The sequence below is a fragment of the Onychomys torridus genome, chromosome 7 (assembly GCF_903995425.1).
Source record: "Onychomys torridus chromosome 7, mOncTor1.1, whole genome shotgun sequence".
Classification (NCBI taxonomy): Eukaryota; Metazoa; Chordata; class Mammalia; order Rodentia; family Cricetidae; genus Onychomys; species Onychomys torridus.
The window spans coordinates 42,091,158-42,108,127 of NC_050449.1; the positions used below are offsets into that span (position 1 = coordinate 42,091,158).

General features: G+C 43.9%; 1 protein-coding gene across 2 annotated transcripts; it reads right to left on the minus strand.

The window, feature by feature from the left end:
• Positions 1–225: 225 nt before the first annotated feature.
• On the minus strand, positions 226–13,187 carry Nnmt (nicotinamide N-methyltransferase). 2 transcript variants are annotated; one of them, XM_036191814.1, is made up of 4 exons: positions 12,871–13,187; positions 10,556–10,763; positions 661–709; positions 226–529 (listed from the first exon to the last, which is right to left on the minus strand). In XM_036191814.1, exons 1-4 carry the CDS (start codon positions 13,022–13,024, stop codon positions 467–469), a joined length of 474 nt encoding a protein of 157 aa, XP_036047707.1. In that variant the 5' UTR covers positions 13,025–13,187; the 3' UTR covers positions 226–466. The 2 variants fall into 2 exon arrangements, with proteins under 2 accessions (XP_036047707.1, XP_036047706.1); XM_036191813.1 differs by having other exon boundaries at positions 226–709.
• Positions 13,188–16,970: the final 3,783 nt, after the last annotated feature.

Below are 16,970 nucleotides of genomic sequence, written 5' to 3' on the forward strand. Positions count from 1 at the left end.
CAGGTGTGGCCGTAACTGCATGTCTGTGGTGGTGAAGCTTCTTTTGTGAGTACAGGTAGAGGAGACCAGATGTCTCAGATACTCACCTGGGGGTCCCATAGCGTTCATACGTGTATGGTACAGCAAGGAATGGCCCATGAGCTCATCCTAGATTGCCCCGCCCACCCTGAACCATGGGCACCCCACCCCCAGTCAGCTTCTACACCACACAGTGAACACTGCTGTCAGAGCCAGAGTCTGAAACAAACCAGCAGGCCTTTAATTGGAATCACAGGATCATTCAGCTCTACCTGGCTTGCGCCCCACTAGGGAGAACAGTCCTTCATTGTTGGCCGTGGCAGAAGAGTAATTCTGAGAAATCACCTCAAACCGCTCGATGGTGTAACCAGCCTCCTCCACGGCGTCTCGAACGGCCTCCCATCCCAAGGGAAGGCTGGAAAACCTCTGCTCTCCAATCATGTAGTAGCTACTCTTCAGGGCGTCCACCATCACCAGGAAGCCCCCTGGCTTGAGCAGGCTGCCCAGATTCCTGAGGGCAGTGCGGTAGGTGGGAAGGTCAGGGCAGGCAGCATCCAGACACAGTGTGCTTAGCAGGCAGTCAGCAGGAGGCAGAGAGACCTCACCCAGAGGCTGGCTCTGAGTCACATCACACTTCAGCACCTGCTTAATAGCCCGCCTCAACTTCTCCTCCTTCTCAGGTCCCTTGGTCCTGAAAAACAGACACGGACCAGCATCACTCACTGCTCCAGACATGGGGACCCCAGATCTCTTTGGTCAAGGCTGAGAATGTATGTCAGTGTGGTCCATATTGCAGTCCTTTAATTCATCCTAATCTGGTATCTGAATGTTACCCTATTACCCCAAGCTGGATCAAAATTCTTTATAAAGCAAATAATGACATTCAAACAATTACAGTAGCTCCTGTCTGCTTCTGAAATGAGCTATCCTTCATGAAATTATACTTCTCCCACTCTTTTATTATTGCATATTTTTAAATTATTAGTGCTGTCCTTGACTGCTTTCTCAGACTACAAGGTGGTAGCTATAGACTCTCACACAGTAAATAACAATGGGTTTAAGTGCTGGACGATTGTTACAACTGTTAATGAGGGGATGGGAGCCGACATAGACTGATTTAGAGGCTATTGATCAGAGGGCCTGGGGATTTGGTTCAGTTGACAGAGTGCTTGTCTAACATGTATTATGTCCTGGGTTCCAGCCCTAGCTTCATAAATACGGTGTGGTGCTGCCCCAATTTCAGCACTCAGGAGGTGGAGGCAGGAGGATCAGAAGTTGGCAACTTATCGAGTTCAAGGTCAATCTGGGCTACAAGAGGCTGCAGAAAAGAAATGGCACCAAAAGATCATCTTACCACAGAGGCCAGAGTCTCACGTCAGTTTCCCCCTCCTAACTGTAGACAGCTGTCTATTTCCTAGTATCACCTTCTGGTAACCCATCAAGACACCTGTCTCTTTCTGCCAAACCAATGGAATTTCAACTAATCAATGGAGATGAGAAAACAGGGACCAGAGATGAGGTCATACATGGTTCATATATGTCCTTCAAAGGCTTGTCTTGGGCTCGGTTCTATTGAGAGGTGGTGGACCTGTTAGAGGGAGGGGCCTCGTGAGACATTTCTGTGGACATGCCTCAAAGGGGAGTGTAGGGTCCTGGTGTCTTCTTTCTCTTCTGGTGAGTGGCTTTTCTCCATCACATGTTCCTACCCTGATCTTCCACCATAGACTTATAAGCAACATGAAACTGTGAGTTGAAATGAGTCTTTCTCTTTGCAAATCAACTGTCTCAGTTATTAGCTATAGAGATGGAAAGCTGACGGACATGTGTGGTCTGTTAGGGGAGAAAAGAAGGAACAAAGTAAATAAAGGTGTAAAGCACACCATAGAATGTGAAGAGGGGAACCAGAAAAGGAAAAAAAATAGCAGAAAGCCAGAGCACAAGGGAAGAAGAAATGAGTGTGTGAAGTACCCAGGGCCCCGAGCTTCAGGAGACCTGACCACTGGTGCAGAACCCTTTGAAACTGGCTGGCAATGCGCCTGCCGAGAGCAAAGCTGTCTGACACAGACTCCAGGAGATGAGATGAGATGAGATGGCCATCTGAGGGCAAAGCTTGATGGGAACAGGAGAGGGTGGTCCAACATCAGCCACGAAAGAAGAGCTTAAATTTCTTTGAGGAATTACAAAAATATTCTAAAATTATTTGAGCTGAGGTCACACAACTCTGTGGATACACTGAAAACCACTAGGCTCCACTCTAAATGTAAATTTATTTTAGCATTTATTATTAAATAAGTTATTATTAAGTAAATTATTTAACATAAATTTTAACATACTGTTGATGGTATGGTTCTAGCTTGGTAAGCCACCCTATCTAAAAAAAAGGCCAACCAGGTATTGTGACATACACCTTTAAGCTTAGCTCTCACAAGGCTGAAGTGAAGCAGGAGGATTATGAGTTCAAGATCAGAGTGGGTGATATATGAGTCCAGGTCAACCTGGGTTCTGTAGCAAGAGTGTGGAGAAGAGAAGGGAGAAGAAGAGAGAGTAGAGGGGAGAAGACAGTGAGAAATACACAGAAAGAGGTAGGTGGAGGCTTAGCAGATGCTAAGGAAATTTCCAGAACCAGTACACTGGTATCTACATCGGGTATGAAAAACGGAGACTGGAGAAATGGCTAAGAGTACACTTTGGACCTAGGGGTCAGGGCCAAAGGAAACTCCAATTCCCCAAACTTCAAAGGGCAGTCCTATGAGCTCAAGCTGGACTACAGGAGGATTCTGGCAGTTAGATAAAACCCAGCATTCCTCTGGAACTTGTGACACTGATTCCATCTCCTAAAGGAGTCATTTCCCTTATCTCTGGCAGAAGGAACATATGGCTACCTGTGGCGTCTATTTGCATGTCAAAGCTCATGCTGACCTCCAGCCTTCCTCGGTATCACAAGTGCCTGTTTCACATTTCAAAGCCCATGCTAGCTAGCATCCTAGCCCTTCTCACCCCCAACCCTACCCTAAACTTCCCCCAGCTCATGGACTTCCCTCTCCCCAGGTACTCATTTTCCTTATAACCCTGCTATTCTCACCATGTTTGCGCTCTCTCTCTCTCTCTCTCTCTCTCTCTCTTTCTCTCTCTCTCTCTCTCCTCTCCCCTCTGTCTCTCTCTCCTCTGTTCCTGCTGCTCTCATTTTTCTCTATCCTCTGCTGTTCCCCCCTCTTTTGAAGATAGTCCTGGCCATGTCCAGTCTGCTGGCCACGTTCAGTGCACTTCTTTCTCTGCTCTGGACTCCCCCAGATGCTTCTGGCTGTTCTATCTCTCCTATCTACATTAGACCTCCTTATCCATACCATGGAATGGTCATGTCACACACCCATGCTGGGGTATGTCTTTCTGTACACTGTGAATATATGTTGTTCCCATTGGTTAATAAATAAGCTGCTTCGGCCTATGGCAAGACAGCTTACAGGCAGGTGGGAAAACCAAGGAGAAAGACAGAAGAGAGGAAAGGCAGAGGCAGAGGAGACTTGAGCAACAAGATGTCAGCAGGTAACCCCACGGCCATGTGGCAACATACAAATTTATAGAAGTGGGTTGATTTAAGATGAACGAGCCAGATGACAAGCAGCTAAAGCCATAGGCCATACAGTTTGTAAACAATATAAGCCTCTGTGTTTACTTGGGTCTGAGCGGCTGCGGACTGCAGGTGAGAGAGATTTGTCTGAACTGCAGGAGACCAGGAGGGACCCGAGCAACTTCTGGCTACACATATACATAATTTAAAATAATAAAAATAAATCTTAAAAAAAAATTACCCTTGATTGGATCTACCTGCTCCCTTATGGGGGTGAAGATGGCCCAATGGCACCCACTTTGTCATGATTTGCTTTGGATTTTTCTAGTCTAATATTTGTCCATGCTGAAATCTCCTGTTCTGGGTTCTTTCTTCAGTCCTGGCCAAAGCAAAACAACTGTCATCCTAAAAGTAGGGATGCCACCCAGCCCTGCTAGAACACAGATAAGTTGACAGAGCATGTTAAGAAGAAAATCTGATCATTAAATCTGTCTATGAAAAATGGATTTGAACAGGTAAAGAAAGTAGATCAGAAAAATTGGAATCACCTGTCTACCCATGTACATAGCAAGTGTATAGACGAGGCTAAGGAGATAGAACATGGAGATTTGGTGGTGGTGGATTTAAAATGCTACTCTAGGTCGAGGACATTGTGAGAATGTGTATTTAAGCGATTACGTCAGAAGCATAGTAGACCTTTGTGCCCTATTGTGTATTAAGCTATTTTAAAGACACAAATTACCACAGAACTACTAGCACTTGCCAGTCAGACGATGATGGAAATTGTTCCCAAACTGTGAAGCCCACTGTGAAATCTCGAAAGCTCACAGGAAATGTGCCAATTTGAGAAGGGGAATTTGTTAGGCTCTCCCACGGCTGCTGGTACCTGCTTGTCCTTGGCTGCACAGCAAACATCAGTGAACTCAGTTGCCAAGGCAGCTGTGTAAAGATTACCCCTCAGGGCTTCTTGAAGACTGCAGGTAACACCCACAGGGAAATGGACTCGCCTGGAGACCCAGGCAATTACCACTCAGCCTCACGTTTAGCTCCAGGAGAAGGTGATAAACACATAGCAGAGCAGCATGGAGCTTGGTTTACAGAAAACTAAGTACAGCATGGCTTTTGCTCTCCTTGTAAAGATTGACTCTTTCAAATAGAGGCTGCCATTTCCTGTGTATATGCTAGCTACACAAGCCTAAGAGGCATGGCAGAGAAGGGAAGAAAAGGTAAGGATTCCTGGCAAGAACCTTTGTAAGAATGTCTTTCCATACCCAGTAATTATCTTGAGATTCAGAGAGGCAAGGCAGCTGGCAAGTTAGAATCTCCACAGGAGCCCCTTCTATTACACTCCCCTGACCCACGCCCCATCCCCAGAGCCTCTACCAGACCCTCCGGTGACAAAGCCATCAAAACAGCTCAAGGACATAAAGGCAGAAGAAGCCTGGTATGGTGGCACTTGCCCTTAATCCCAGCATTCTGGAGGTAGAGGTAGGAGGATCAGGAATTCAAGGTCATTCTCAAGTACATAAGGAATTTGAGGTCAGTTGTGATGCACAAGACCCTGTCTCTAAACAAGAACAAAAAGAGAAGTCAAATAAACATGAGTATCAATGTAAGAATTGTGAGAGGCAGGAAGAATTGTCTATAACCCTTCGGCACAGTCCACACCTAAATTGGGTAGAAACTGTAAACAGGGAGTGGAGTCTGCCTGCCTGGAAGGTAGGCTACATCCATTCATTTATTTTACACTTAGATTTGAACCTCTGCTTTGTGCCAGGTACGGGGGGCCTCAAAGGCACTGGGGACTGAGGTATGAACAAAAGAGAAACAGCTCCTGTCTTCCTGGAGATTACAGAAGGGAAGAGAGAAAAATAGCTAATTTGAGTATTACTCACCAAAATGGAAGTGAAGTGGATAAATTTAAGGAGGAAAGGAACATGTGATGTTGAGATCCTGGCTTGATCTAGTCTCCAGTGGAAAGAAGAGTACTTCCAAAAGGAACCATGTAAGCAGAGATGTAGAGGAGGCATACCTAATCATTGACCAAGCCAAAGAGAGGAGCAAGGGGAGGAAAATGGCCCAGCATGAAAAGACAGAATGTGTAAAGGCCACCTGATAGAGAACATAAGAAAAGAGTGTGTCCATGGGCTGGACTGTCAGGCCAGTCTGGAGTCTGACTGACAACTCCTAACTCTGCCCAACATAGAGGGAGCAAGATGAGAATGCCATACTGAGGAAACCACATGGCTAAATACAGATAAGAATTACGGGCTAATTTAAGTGTAAGAGCTAGTTAGCAATAAGCCTGAGCTACCAGCCAAGTATTTGTAATTAATAGAAAGTCTCTGAGTCAATTATTTGGGAAGCTGCTGCTGGGTATTTGGGAGTTGCTGGTGAGACAGAAACTCCTGCCTATACTTCTGGGCCAGGAGTGGTGATGCACACCTTTGATTCCAGCACTTGGGAGACAGAGGTGGGAGGACCTCTGTGAGTTCTAGTCTACAGAATGAGTTCCAGGACATCCAGGGATACACAGAGAAACCTTGTCTTAAAAAAACCAAAAGAAAAAAAAAGAAAAAAGAAAAAGGGGGGAGGGTCCTATCAGGAGTATGTCTTGGAATGATCACTGGGGTTGTAGCAAATTGGGTGAAAGGACAATAGTGGAGATGGAGGCTACTTCAACCAGAATGGTAGCTTGGATAAAGATGATGGTAAATGGGCTGGAGAGATGGCTCAGAGGTTAAGAGCACTGACTGCTCTTCCAGAGGTCCTGAGTTCAATTCCCAACAACATGGTGGCTCACAACCATCTATAATGAGATCTGGTGCCCTCTTCTGTATACATTAAATAAATAAGTAAGTAAGTAAGTAAGTAAGTAAGTAAGTAAATTAATTAATTAATTAATCTTTTTTAAAAAAAGATGATGGTAAATATTTCAAGAAGAAAACTGAGGAAGGGGGAATGCAGGAAGAAAAATAGACAGAAGCTGGAACTGGCTTAGAAGTGGACCATGACAAAGAGGGACATGACAAGGATGACTTCCAGGCTTTGGGGTCACCCAAGTAGTTGTCTGATAATGTCATTCAAGGAGACAGGAATACTAGCCATGAAGTAGACCAGGGGTCACCACTTTACTTTGGGAACACTGAGTTTCAGGTCCTTTGAGACTTACCAACAAAGATGTTTATAATAGAACAGAAATGGCTAATTGAAGGTTTCTCAACCAATCCCATTAATCTCCCCAGAGAGACAATGACCTTGAGAGATGGGAGAGTTCCTATCTGAAAGAGAGAGACAGCTCCATAAGAAGTATCAGTCACCAAATAGTCACCATGACTATCAAGATTCCAAGATCCCAAGGAGTAGTATCAGTTAGCTTTTGTGAGTTTGAAAATCCAGAGATACTTGCAACAAAGACAGAACTGAAATAGAAGAACAAATGTGGCACAGTTGTGAATATTTCTGAACAGTGTATCAACTTCTGCTGTGGGTTTGGTGTTTGTTTTATTCTGCTTTGTGACAACCTTGCCCTTTTTTTTTTTTTTTTTGCTTTTTTTAATATAAAATACTTAATTTTAGTGAACTCACCAAGAAAACCACCAAACAGCTAGATTAATTAATACTGTAATGAAAACAAACAAGTGCCTTGTGGTCCTGGCTAGACTAGAATCCACTCTAGTTCAGGCTGACCTTGAACTTAATATCCTGTTGCTACCTCTGCCTCCTGAGTGCTGAGATAACCAAAATGCACCACCATGCCCAACCCTTACCAACCTCTTTGTCGGGAGCTCTGACTTCAGAGAACAGCCACTTTTCTTGTGTTCCAGCTATTTCCTGGCAGGCGCAGGGGCCACTGCTCTCTAGAGGGCCACCCACAAGTCTCTGTCCTCACCAAACCCCTACTGCCTGTATAATGGAGAAAAAGAGCTTGGACAGCATACTCTAACTATCTCCCTTCTCCTGTGTATCCCGGTGGGTCTGCAGGAATCTTGGCTCTAGACTCAGATCCCATCCCACTGTCACGGTCACCTCAGCAGATCTCATGAAAGTAAGAACTCAAGGCCTGTGCACCGTCAGTGAGGCTGGAAAGTCTACATCTCTTCTTCCTAAAAACAAAACATGGATGGGTGTTTTGCTTCGTGTATGTCTGTGCACCAACAATGAGTGTGCCTAGTGCCTTTAGAGGCCAGAAGAGGGGGTCAGATCCCCTAGAACTGGATTTACAGATAGTTATCAGCTGCCTTGTGGGTGCTGGGAATTGAACCCAGGTTCTCTGAAAGAGCAGCCAGTACTCTCAACTATAGAGACACCACTCCATCCCCAGGGGCTGCATTTCTAACATGCTACTTCATGATATATTAGAGCTGCTTGTCCAGGGATCCCAAGGCTAAGCAATGTGTTACTCAAGGGGCCAAAGGCTAACTCACCTTATTTCTACGATTTATTTTTCTAAGTTTTCTTTTTTTCCTTTATGTGTATGCATGTGGGGAAGGGTACTCTTAGAATCCAGAAGAGGGATTCCCTTAAACTAGAGTTACAGGCAGTTGTGAGCTACCCAAATGTGGGTGCTTGAAACTGAACTCCAGTCTCCTGCAACAGCAGCAAGGCCTCTTAAAAGCTCCCAATGACCAGGTCAGCTCCTGTTTCCAGAATTTCTTAAGGAGAGAGTTTACTTTCCTTGCTCATGACAGATCTAGGGTAGTTACACTAATATCTCATGATGTGAGACAAGGATTTGGTCCTGGTGTCTTGGAAACTTTCAAATAGTAGTGAAATGAGTGATTTTTTTAAATGTCTGAGTTGTACTCCCAAAGCAGCAGAGGAAAGCAGCTAGCTTATATTGTCCTCGGAAGCCAACAGCACAAGAAATATCTTCAGATAAAGAAGAAATAATCTTGGGGAAAATGGACTGTAGGCTGATAGAGGTACTGGAACGAAGATGTGAGAGAGACACAAGGAAAATGGGATCACTATCGTTCTCAAAATAGTTGAAGCCACTGGATCTGGTGTGAGGATAAGGAAGGATGCAGGCACTTTCTGCCAAAAGTACAGTTCCTCATCCAGGCCAAGTGATGGGGACGGGGAGGACGTCTTAAGAGGCAATTGTTCTGAGCTGACGATTCTGCAGGGAGATAAGGAATTCTTTTAGTGTCCTGCTAGACTGAAGGGCTCATTTTTGAATGAGACGTAGGCTGCGATGTCTAGGCAAAGTAGCTCCCGGAGCTTTCTGGTCACGTGCTTTGGATTTTAGAAAGATGTGTTGTCGCACAGTGGCAGAAGACTTCTGTTTAGTAAATTTTCTTTGGAATTCTGTCAAGCCTGATAAATTCCTTCTTTGCTTAACAAGTTTTGATAGTGTTCAAACTCTGACAGCAAGTTTTTCCAGTTCCGTCCTGGGGAATCACATCCTTCATATAAAAAAGAGTTGTAAGATTCACCTTTTTTTGTTTGTTTGTTTGTTTGTTTTTTCGAGACAGGGTTTGTCTGTGTAGCTTTGCACCTTTCCTGGAACTCACTTGGTAGCCCAGTCTGGCTTCGAACTCACAGAGATCCACCTGCCTCTGCCTCCCAAGTGCTGAGATTAAAGGTGTGCGCCACCACCGCCCGGCTTCACCTTCATTTTTAAGAATGTGTCTTCACTTATGCTAAATGTGTAAGAGGTTTCTGAGTTAAATGGGCATTTGAAAACAGCCTTTCAATTTGTTACTAAATACTATAATCTTTAACTCTGCCTTGAAGACCCTAAATGACCTGACATTTATCAACCATCCTTGATAGGACCTATAAGACGTAGGGGCTTCTTCTGTCTCATTCACTGCTCTGGCCTAAGAGCATCAGAGTTGTTCATCTAGGTTTGTTGGATGGACGGATGGATGGATGGATGGATGAATGGATGGATGGAGGGAGGGATGGGTGCTAGCTCCTTTAACCATGCACCAAGAAGTACAAACCTTTCAGAACCCTCATCTGAATATCTATGCCCCAATGTTGGATTATTTGAAACAGAAATCAAGAAGTCAATCCTATTACAATATCTACAATAAATAAAATAGTAAGTAACATAGAAATAAAATTGACAAAAACAAGCCAGCAGTCTCTAAAACGAAAATATCAACGTAGAAGAATAGTGAAGACACCAAGAAGATGGAAAGGTCTGTCTGCAGTTCGGGAGAACTAAGATCATGAACATGTCTGTATGACCCAAGGCAATTCGCGGAGTCAGTGTCGTCCCTATTAAAACACTAATGTCAGGGTTGGAAAAAAACCTAAAATTTGTATGCAACCATAGACACACAAAGCCCAAATAGCACCAAGAAAAAAAATCAGGCATCATACACTACCTCACTTAACAACAACAACAAAGCTATAGTCACCAAACAGCACAGTATTTAGAAAACAAACAAACAAACAAATAGAAAACAGAGTGAAGAACAATGGAAGAAAATAGACAGCCCAGGACTAAGCCCAGGCATCTCTAACCAGCTGGTTTTCAATAACGATGGTAAGAAGACACACTGGAGGAAGGACAGCTCTTGAAAGAAACAGGAGGGATGTGAACTCAGGTCCTTGTTGTTCCATGACAAGCACTTTACCCACTGACCATCCCCAGTCCTCTTTAGGCTCTAATATTATGGATGGTGAGTAATGGATCCTTTTCGAATAATTGCTGCATATTGCTTCTATCGGTTAAAAAGCCTGGTCAATGTTTTGCTGTTTCTGGTAGTGTCAGCATTAGGCACATGCAGAGCCACCAGCTTTGGTTGGAGGACTGACAATAAAATAGTATTCAGGTGGTGTGGATGGCTCCCAATCTAGTCTCCTGGGTGCTTATTCTCCATTTGGAGTTCCCTTTGGTCTCTGTCTTTGAGTTTCTTTTGTGTTTTTCAACTGAATTTTAATGGTGTTTCCTGGCTAATAGAAACATCAGGTCTCCAGAGAAAGCTGAAGAGAAGACACTCATCGTCCTACCTGTTCCCTTCAAGATCACACACATAGGTGACCACTGGAGACCAGTCAAAGGCCCCTGGCTCCTTCTTCAGCCACTTCTGCAGTTCCCGAAGGTTCTGGTCTGTGTAGTCACTGACAATGATCTCCTTGAAGGACTCACAGGCAGAGAGAAGCTGGTAGATGGTGGGGCCAGAGCCAATGTCAATCAGGAGGTCTCCCTTCACGCCACCTGGTACAGAGGAAGCAGGGATGGGGGCATCATAAGAGGACAGGCTGAGCTGAAGTTGCACTGTCTTTGCTGTGATTGTGCCACAGCGCTAACCACTCTCCATTAACATCATTTGGTAAGATATCTTTCTACTTTCTATCCCTACCTCATGCCTAGTCCTGAATGGAGGCATGTTTTGATGGGCTATTTTGCTGTCTAGGGATGGGCAAGCTCTACATCTGGTATACAGATCACCGATCCCAAAAGATGGTGACATAGACAATGTAAAAACTTTTTTTCATTAAGAAATTTTTTATTCACTCTACATTCCATTCACAGATCCCCCTCTTCCCTACTCCTGCCCTTCCAGCCTCGCCCCCCCTCAACACACCCCCCATTCACTCCTACAAGAAGGTAAGGACTCTCATGGGGAGTCAGCAGAGCCTGGAACATTCAGTAGAGGCAGGTCCAAGTCCCTCCCCCTGCCTCAAGGCTGTGTGAGGTGTCCCACCATAGTTAGTGGGCCTCAGCTCATGTACCAGGATTGGATCCTGATCCTACTGCCAGGGACCCCTTAGGCAGATCCAGCTACACAACTGTTTCGCTCATGCAGAGGGCCTAGTCCAGTCCCATGGAGGCTCCACGAGTGTTGGTCTTAATTTCATGAGTTTCCACTAGTTTGGTTTGGTTGTCTCTGTAGGTTTCCCCATCATGATCTTGATGCCCCTTGCTCATAGAATCCCTCTTCTCTCTCTTTGACTGGACTCCTGGAGCTCAGCCTGGTGCTTGGCTGTGGATCTCTGCATCTGCTTCCATCAGTTACTGGAGAAAAGCTCTATGATGACAGTTAGGGTATTCACCAATCTGATCACTGGGGTAGGCCAGTTCAGTTAAGGCTCACTCTCCACTATTGCTAGTAGTCTAAGCTGGGATCATCCTTGTGGATTCCTGGGAACTTCTCTAGCACCCAGTTTCTCCCTATCCCCATGAAGTCTCCCTCTATCATGGTATCTTTTTTGACAATGTAAAAACTTTTAAGGAGTACTTTGGTAGAAAGTTAATTTGTTGTTGTTGTTTAACAATTGAATTTAGGGACTAGAGAGATGTCCCAGCAGTTAGGAGTACTCACTCCACAGTGATGATTGCCAAACATCCCACAAATGTCTGTAATCCCATCTCTGAGTAGAGAGGAGAGGCTCTCTGGGGCTTACTGGTTTCCAGCCTAGCCAAGACACAACCCCAGGTTTAAGAAGAGACCCTGCTCCAAAGGAATAGGTGGAGAGAGTGATGGAGGAGGACACCTAATGCCCTCTTCTGTTCCCATGCATGCACAGGCATGCAACATGGGCACATACACTTACACAGACATACATAAATAAAAAATTAAAGCATGAGATTAAGTTATGTTCAAAGAACTAGGTTTTTAACATTTGAGGAGGTCTTTACCTCATGGGGAAATATTCCTTTCAATTAAGAATAGAATCAAGCCGGGGGTGGTGGACACACCTTTAATACCAGCACTCAGGAGGCAGAGCCAGGTGGATCTCTGTAAGTTCGAGGCCAGGCTGGTCTACAGAGTGAGATCCAGGAAAGGCACCAAAATTACACAGAGAAACCCTGTCTCGAAAAACCAAATAAGTAAATAAATAAACAAACAAACAAACAAACAAATAAAAAGAATAGAATCAAACTTTCAGTTAATTAATTTTTTTGAGACAGAGTCTCACTCTGTAGCCCAGGTTATCCAGAAAAGGCAATATGTAGTCCAGGCTGACCTCAGATTCACAGAAATCTTCCTGCCTCAACCTCTTGAGTCCTATGCCCCAACACCCAGCTCTCTGCTCTCTTGGACTCTCTAAAGTGTCCCGCTAGTGTCTCCTTCGAGCCACCTGGAAAGTCACTGTGGGTGCAAGGCCAGCACTCAGGCCCTCTTGCTTCATTTTTCAAGACCATATAAAAGACAATGGATAGAAAAGAACTGTGTAAACTGTAAAATAGCTAAGCCAACATTAATTTTTATTCTCATTAAACAAATGAGTGATGCCAACAGACTAGGAGTAATGGCTAGACACAAGTCCAGTCATCCCCTAGGATGCAGTATGACTCATATTTAGATGGACAAACTTACCCAAGCAGAATATCTTAAAAAGATCTTCCAGAAGATGTCTGAGGATCACGCTTTCAGCACAGTGTCTGGACCCAAAGCTGTAATATTTTTCCAAGTAATCCTGGGGATTAAAATGACTTAGATAAGTGTCCTTGGAGGTAAAGCCAGATTCCATTTCGTCTCAGCTCTGTGTCAGCAGCCCACTGCTGTCCTGCCCCCTCCTCCAGAAGCCGGGGATCACACTGGGACGTTGGCTTTTGGAATCTTGAGCTATCAATCTTCCTTCAGCTTACCCCACCCCTTCGAGGCTGATGTTTGTTCAACACTAAGGGTAAAATGGACCTCAGATGTTCTGGCTGTTCCAAGAAGTGACGCAATTACTGGAGAAGGGAGTTTAGGAGAAGAGGAGTGGCAAAGGGAGGGAGGGTCACGAACTGTATGCCACCCTCTGCCCCATGTCCAAGGTCAGCTGCAAAGGCTGCAGTTGGGAGAAATGGCCTGGCTCACCCCGGAGATTGCTTAACTCCTGGAAGAAGCCCCAAGTTCAGAGGAATGGGTCGTCTCCAAACAATCCAGTCAGTCTTCTTATTCTCGCAAGGATTCTTCCCAGGCCAAAAAAAAAAAATCACAAAGAACAATTCCAGTCTAAACATATGAAAGAAAGAGAAGAGAATGTGGAGTAAGGAAATGTGCTTGTGGCTAAGGAACACTGGCTAAAGAAAAAAATCACAGATGAAGTCTGGAAAGATTAATTTTTAAAACGTGGGCAAGTGTCTTGTTGGATAGAGCACGGCCACTGCACTCATGAGCCCACTGTAGTTATGGTTCCCTGCACAAGACCTGCACAGGGTCAAGCCAACACGATCAGGCATCACTCCGGCAGGCAGCACTAACTGGACCCAATGGGGTCGTGAATTTGGGAGGGGATGTGTAAGAGGTGGTAAGAAGCAGTTGAGGATGGGTATAATCAAGATACATTATGAGGATATATGAAGTTGTCAAAGAATAAATAAAAGATATTCTTAAAATGTTTGAACATCAAATCAATGAAAAATGGTTAAGGGCTGAACATGTAACTCAGTTGGTAAAGCGCTTGCCTGTCACACATTAGTCCTGAGGCTTGATCCTCAGCACGGCATAAATCTGGCATGATGTGCATGTTTGCAATTCCAGCACTTTGGAGGCAGAGCCAGGAGTTCAGGTTCATCCTCGGCTGCGAAACAAGTTCAAGACCAGCATCTGTGGCTTCCCCTCCGCCCTGCCCCTGCTCAGCCTCCCCAAGCCTCCCTGCTGCTTCTAAGAATTCAAATCCTGATAGTTATTTCCAAGTAAGCCTGAAACCTCAATTTCCTTAAAGAATTACTTCAGTTTCCATTCTAGGGCTCACATTACCAATTAGAATTCACCCTGCCTAGCCGAGCACTTGATTTTAGCATATATTTGCTCCTGGTTTTGTCTATCAATTATTTCTCCCCAAACTATTATAGAAGTGGAAAACGAAGTGACCAGTAGACTAAGGACTGTGCTTCTGGGCTTTATAGTTCGTGCTCTGCATCATGAGTTGCTTCACGGAGTAGCTGCTCAAAATAGTGTCTGATTAATCAGCCCAAGTAGTTGCGCCAAATGCAATAGCAGCAAGTGCCTGGTACCCCATGGGTCATGATTAAGCCAGGGCTCTTTGGGCACAAGGCACAGAAATTCACTCAAAGAATCTCCACTAAGGCTTCGGGCATGGAGGGTGGCCCACAGGTTGCATAGTTAGACCCCATCTCAAAAGAAAAAAAATGGCTGATAATATAAAATGAAAACAAATTTCAGGAAATCTAACTGGTCAATGTGAACCAACCAGGCAGCTCAGTTATCTTCCCTTTTTTCTATGTCCTTCTGCCTGTTTTTTTTTGGGGGGGGGCGGGGGGAGGTCTCTGTTCTCTGCACATCAGCTTCTTTTGCTTGTCTGCTGAATGCAGCTTCATTCTTGCCTTCCTAAATGGTCAAGGGGATAGAAAGAGCCAAGTTCCCTACATCCATTGTCAGGAAGGAGAAGAAGATTCTGCCATCACATTTACTCATTAAAGGAGAAATGCCTCCGGATTCATCAGATACGCAGATATTTAAATGATAATAAGAAGATTCTACAACTAATTTTAGGCCAATACATTACAGAAATTAGATTTTTAAATTCCTAACTGAAGGTATAACACTTACAAATTTTAAACAATGCTGTAACTCTTAAATAATTCAAACTGAAAATTACATTCCATCCTGGTGCCATGCCTCACTAGGTCAGCTTGCCTCCAACACTAACAATCTGAGATCGACCCCCAGAGCCCACGAAGGAAGATGAGAACCAACTCCTCCAATTTGTCTTCTGGCTGCTATACATGTGCCATGGCATGAGCATTCATACACACACACACACACACACACACACAAATGGAAGGAAAGAAGGAAGAAAAGAGGGAGGGAGGGAAGGAGGGAAGGAAATAAAAAAGGAAGGAAGGGAAGGTGAAATTATATTCACACAAAATTCTTCAACAACTATGCTTATAAGTTTGTAAGTTTAGAAATAATCCAAATACCAAGGTGATTTATGAAAAGGAAAAATTACAAACTAAAAATTACTCATCTCAATGATTATAAATATAATTGTCTAGTCAGGAAAAACACTAAAACATCCATGGTGCTTAATATATCACAGGAACTTCTGGAGCATTTTGCACACGTTACTAAACCTTACCACAGCTCTGTGAGCTGGGACTGTTGTCTCCATGTCAGCATGGAGGATACTGAGCACTAGAGGGTGGGTCAGTTGCTTGCCTGGGCCACAGCCCTGTTTTAGAGTAGGCCCAATTCAAAGGTCTGTTGACAGCTACACTATACAACCAAAGCAGTTTATTTCTGTGACACACAATAGTCTAACAATTAAAAATTCAATGAGTACTAGCCATTACATTTCCACATTACAGGAGAAATCACTAGATTTATTCAATAGATGCAGAAGAAATAAGAAAGCTCAAATTTAATATCCAACCACAATATTAACTCTTCTTTAATCTACTGATAAAGGTTATGTACAAACATTTTGCTGGATGATCATGCATTTGAAAGCTTTCTCTTCAACATGAGGTCAGAGACACCCTTGTTAACAGTTATCAGGGGTTTTAGTTAGTTTTTTTTTTTCTGTTTTTGAGTCAGGGTCACTCTATGTATCCCTGGCCATGCTGGAACTTGCTATGTAGGCTATACTGGCCTTGAACTCATAGAGATCCACCTGCTACTGCCTCCTGTTGTCCTGAGATGAGAGGTGTGAACAACCACACCCTGCAACAGTTACTAATTTTAACAAAAATTCTACCAGAAGTACTGGAAATATAGGAGATAAGGAAAATAAAGGAAGAAATAAAAGGATTAGAAAGAGAGGGGAAGATCCATTGTCAACATGGTGTTCTGTATGAGAAATGAAAAGCAACTACACATTTGCCAGGATGAATACAAGAAGCCAAACTTCTGGGCACAAAATCAACTGATAAAATTCAATTCCTTTTCAGTTAGCAACAGTTATAAAATGAAGTTCAAAATCAGCTTTTCCCGTGGTGACATTAAAAACTATAAAGTACCTGCAACAAAATATATACAGGATGTTAATGGAGCAAATTATCAAGTTTTATTGAGAGACATTAAAGAAGACCTAAATAAATGGAGAAAAACAGCGCTCTATGAAGTAGACAGCTTAACATTGTAAAGATGTCATTTCCCTCCAAATTGATTTATAGACTCAGTAAAATCCCAATTAAAATCCCAATACGTTTTTTTCCTAGAACTTGACAAGCTGGCTTTAAAATTTATATAGCAGTGCCAAGGGCCAAGAGTGGGTACTCTTGGAGAAGAAGGATAAGGTGGGAGGACTTGCTGTACCAGAAATAAATACTTATTAGAGAGCTATCACCATTAAGGCTGAGTGGTATTGGCACTGTGCTTGATGAATAGACCCATCCATGGGCCAGAGTAGAGGGGCTGTGGACAGACCCATTCTGTGTACATTTGATGTATGCACGGGTGGTGGCTCAGATCAGCAGGGAGAGAGAGAGACTTGCAATAAAGAGCCCTGGGATAGCTGAGTA